The following is a 3,152-nucleotide window of genomic DNA, read 5'->3' on the forward strand; positions in this document are numbered from 1 at the left end:
CCTTGAAGTTTTCCAGAGAGGTCTCCAATAGCATATTGATCTTGAGTTCCAAGTCCTAAAATACATTGGTACTTAAAGAATACATACATATATGTATGATTAAGTAAATAATTGAAGTACATGATTTAATTGAATGTTTACCTGCTGGTGGTATTGTTGTTTCATCTATGTGACTTGGATTGTACATTTTCCCGGTAGTATTACATACAACAGCAGTATTGCTTACAGTTTTTGTCGTTTCTGGAGGTAATTCATGAATTTGATATGATTTTATTTTAGTAGCATACCGTAATCTTGTTTCCAAGTCATTTACAGGTGTTAAAGATATATTAACCCATGTTGGTTCAAACGGTGTTACTTGAGTCAATGTCATCTCTCCTTTTATACCATGAGAATTAATTAAAGTTCTAAGGAGAAATATTGACAATTTTTTATCATATAGAGATCACAGGATAAGAGGATTGTATTGCAAAATACATAATAGAGATATTTTTAAATAAGCTGAAATTTGAAATACTTTTTTAAAGTCTTACTTGGTAGACATAGTCTTCCAGTGATTGATCTTGGTACAAGCTAAGAAGGAATCATCATGTGTGGGATGGAAGATTACTAAGTATATTAGCCGATGAGGGCCAAGTAAATCAGCAGGTAGTAGAGATAATTCTGTATCTCTGTACAAAGTTTTATACCTTTTGTTGGGATTCGTAGCTACCTTTATCTTGCCTAAACGCACATCAATGTCACCAATACCTTTTCCATTACCAGCATTATCAGGATCAAAAACAGTTTGTAGAATATTGCAACTTGATTTATCTGCATTATAATAAAACATTAATTTATGGAAAGTTGATTATTAGAAACCATATATTATAAATTTAATAAAAAAAATCAACCTTTGCCAATATCGAAAATATCAGTTACATAAATTTTCCAGTAATGCTCTGTATAGTCTATGCTTTGCAACTTCTGTTTGTTAACATGATGCAGATCTGTATAAATTATTGCATTGGTACTATTATCACCAGTATTACTGCCTAGCCATCGGAACCAAACAGTTCCAGCTACAGACCCATAGAATTGTGCTCTTGCAACTTTTTCTACATTTTTCTCCAGCACCTGAAATATTTTTGATATGAAAAAAAAAACGTGAATCTGAAGAAACAAGTGGGTTTGATTTCATTTATTTGAAAAAATACCGTGATTGAAGCACAGATGGTTCTAGACGTGTACGCGTCCCTAAGTATTAAGCCTTTGCCCCATAAACCCATTTTTCCTGTTAAACTTATACCTGGAACTTCCACTACTCCAGTTTCATTTCCAGGCAGATCCAATGGTCCAATTAATTCCGTAAGATCTATAACGCTACGAAATTGGTAAGATCATTATTAAACAATCTGTTTAAATTATATTTTCGTAAATGAGAAAGTATTCCCAGCGAAATTGAAAATGTATACATACTCTTCTCCAAGATATCGTTTGTCACATCTGTTGTTTATAAGCGTATAATCGACGGGGAACTGGGTAACCGACCAATACCATTGTTGATCCGGATATTGCAAAGTAGCTTGAAGGGAAAACCGAACTCTGACAGACGTGTCCGTAGATTTTTCGAATCGAATTTCTCCGTGCAGACCGCCAGATGAGATATACGCCGCGAGACGTAATGAATGGGCAACAGTAACTGCAGCAAGGTAATTTAACATTATAATAGAATACTTAATCGAATTATTCTCAGAAAAGAATGAGAAACAACGAAATTCGATCCTTATTTAATTATTATTTATGCGAACAGATTTCATCCTTTGATCATTTTCTTTTCAATCTTCTAATCTTTGACAATTCTTAAACAAGTGTCAAAGCAGAATGTATAGTCCAATCCTATGGAATTTCACTTACTATAACTTAATAGAATAAGCCACAACATTTTTGTTTTTTTTTTCGTTCAGAAATATTATCTAAGGCATTACTTTTAAAATGAGAATCATGTATAAGAACTAGATAGCTTGACTTTAACCCATGCTACCAGAAACTGTTACTTTAGAATGATAGTGCTGACTCTAGTGACTAAGGCAAAGCGACTTTTACTTTCTCATGTCTTCGCGCGCTCGTGGTGGGAGATCTGTGGAAAAGGGAACAATGACCTTCATACATACAATTACAAGTGAAGGTCGAAATATAAAAAATTTAGTCAAATTGTTAAACAAGAATCATATAGAATAACCGAGAAAGTATATAAACAATTACGGTAGAAAAAACTATTGCAATATAAAGTAGGGGACGATGGCTTTACACCATAGAACCTGTTCCTAATTACTTGCGATTGATAAGGCTTTAAATGTTTTTGAGACATGCATCTGACGATTACAAAAATTCAATGAAAATCATTTTGATAGTTTCTCTGTTTATTAAAATCAATTTTCTGCGATGCAACGTTGTAGCGTCGAAACGAACACAATGATAGTGATCTTGAAGTGACCTCGAAAATAAGCTAACGCTTGTCTTTAGCAACTGTGTTTAAATTGAAAGGGAGAGCTTTTTGATAGAATACTGAAAATTCCATTTTAAATAAAATTTATAATTAGGGACTGTTTAAATGCTTAGCAATTACTATTATTTAAAAAGGAAAAATACTTCTTGTTTGGCTAATTTATAATCGATGACGAAAATCAGCACTATGCATAAAGATGCGCAATATACTGATTAGTCTATTGCCGTTATCTATTCTCCTTGCTTTAAGATTCACCAACCTCGTTGATAACAACATCTAATAATAAGATGCAATAAATCGTGGAACGGTCGTTCGAAATTCCGTAATAGTTGATAGTTGATAAAATAAAGAATAAACGAACAAATCAGTAATCGTTTTTTAACAATTTATTATTACAAAAACATGTATGCAGGTAAATATAAATATACACATATGTATACACATCGGGAAGTACTTTAATAAACTGCGCATAAATACTAATCTTACCGAGTAGGAGGGTTTCTTAATATAGAAATGCTAAAAATAATTATTGTTTTCTTCCTTAGTATCAGTTTACTATTTTTTTTCCTACCTATGTATTTATGTTACCATTTTATTCTTCGTGTTGCTGCAACCTATGGAATTTAGGACATTCGTCGCATTCTTTAACTGTATAACTGACTTT

The 3,152-nt window shown here is 32.4% G+C and overlaps 1 protein-coding gene across 1 annotated transcript; it reads right to left on the reverse strand.

The window, feature by feature from the left end:
* Positions 1-4: 4 nt before the first annotated feature.
* On the reverse strand, positions 5-2,028 carry LOC144477630 (uncharacterized; the record flags this gene model as incomplete). Its single annotated transcript, XM_078195362.1, has 7 exons — positions 1,897-2,028; positions 1,459-1,681; positions 1,197-1,362; positions 894-1,116; positions 534-813; positions 142-407; positions 5-55 (listed from the first exon to the last, which is right to left on the reverse strand). Coding segments are annotated over exons 1-7 (1,237 nt in total), but the record flags the coding sequence as incomplete, so codon positions are not given.
* Between the last annotated feature and the right edge of the window lie 1,124 nt (positions 2,029-3,152).

Source organism: Augochlora pura, unplaced genomic scaffold, assembly GCF_028453695.1.
Source record: "Augochlora pura isolate Apur16 unplaced genomic scaffold, APUR_v2.2.1 APUR_unplaced_242, whole genome shotgun sequence".
In the NCBI taxonomy this organism is placed as follows: Eukaryota; Metazoa; Arthropoda; class Insecta; order Hymenoptera; family Halictidae; genus Augochlora; species Augochlora pura.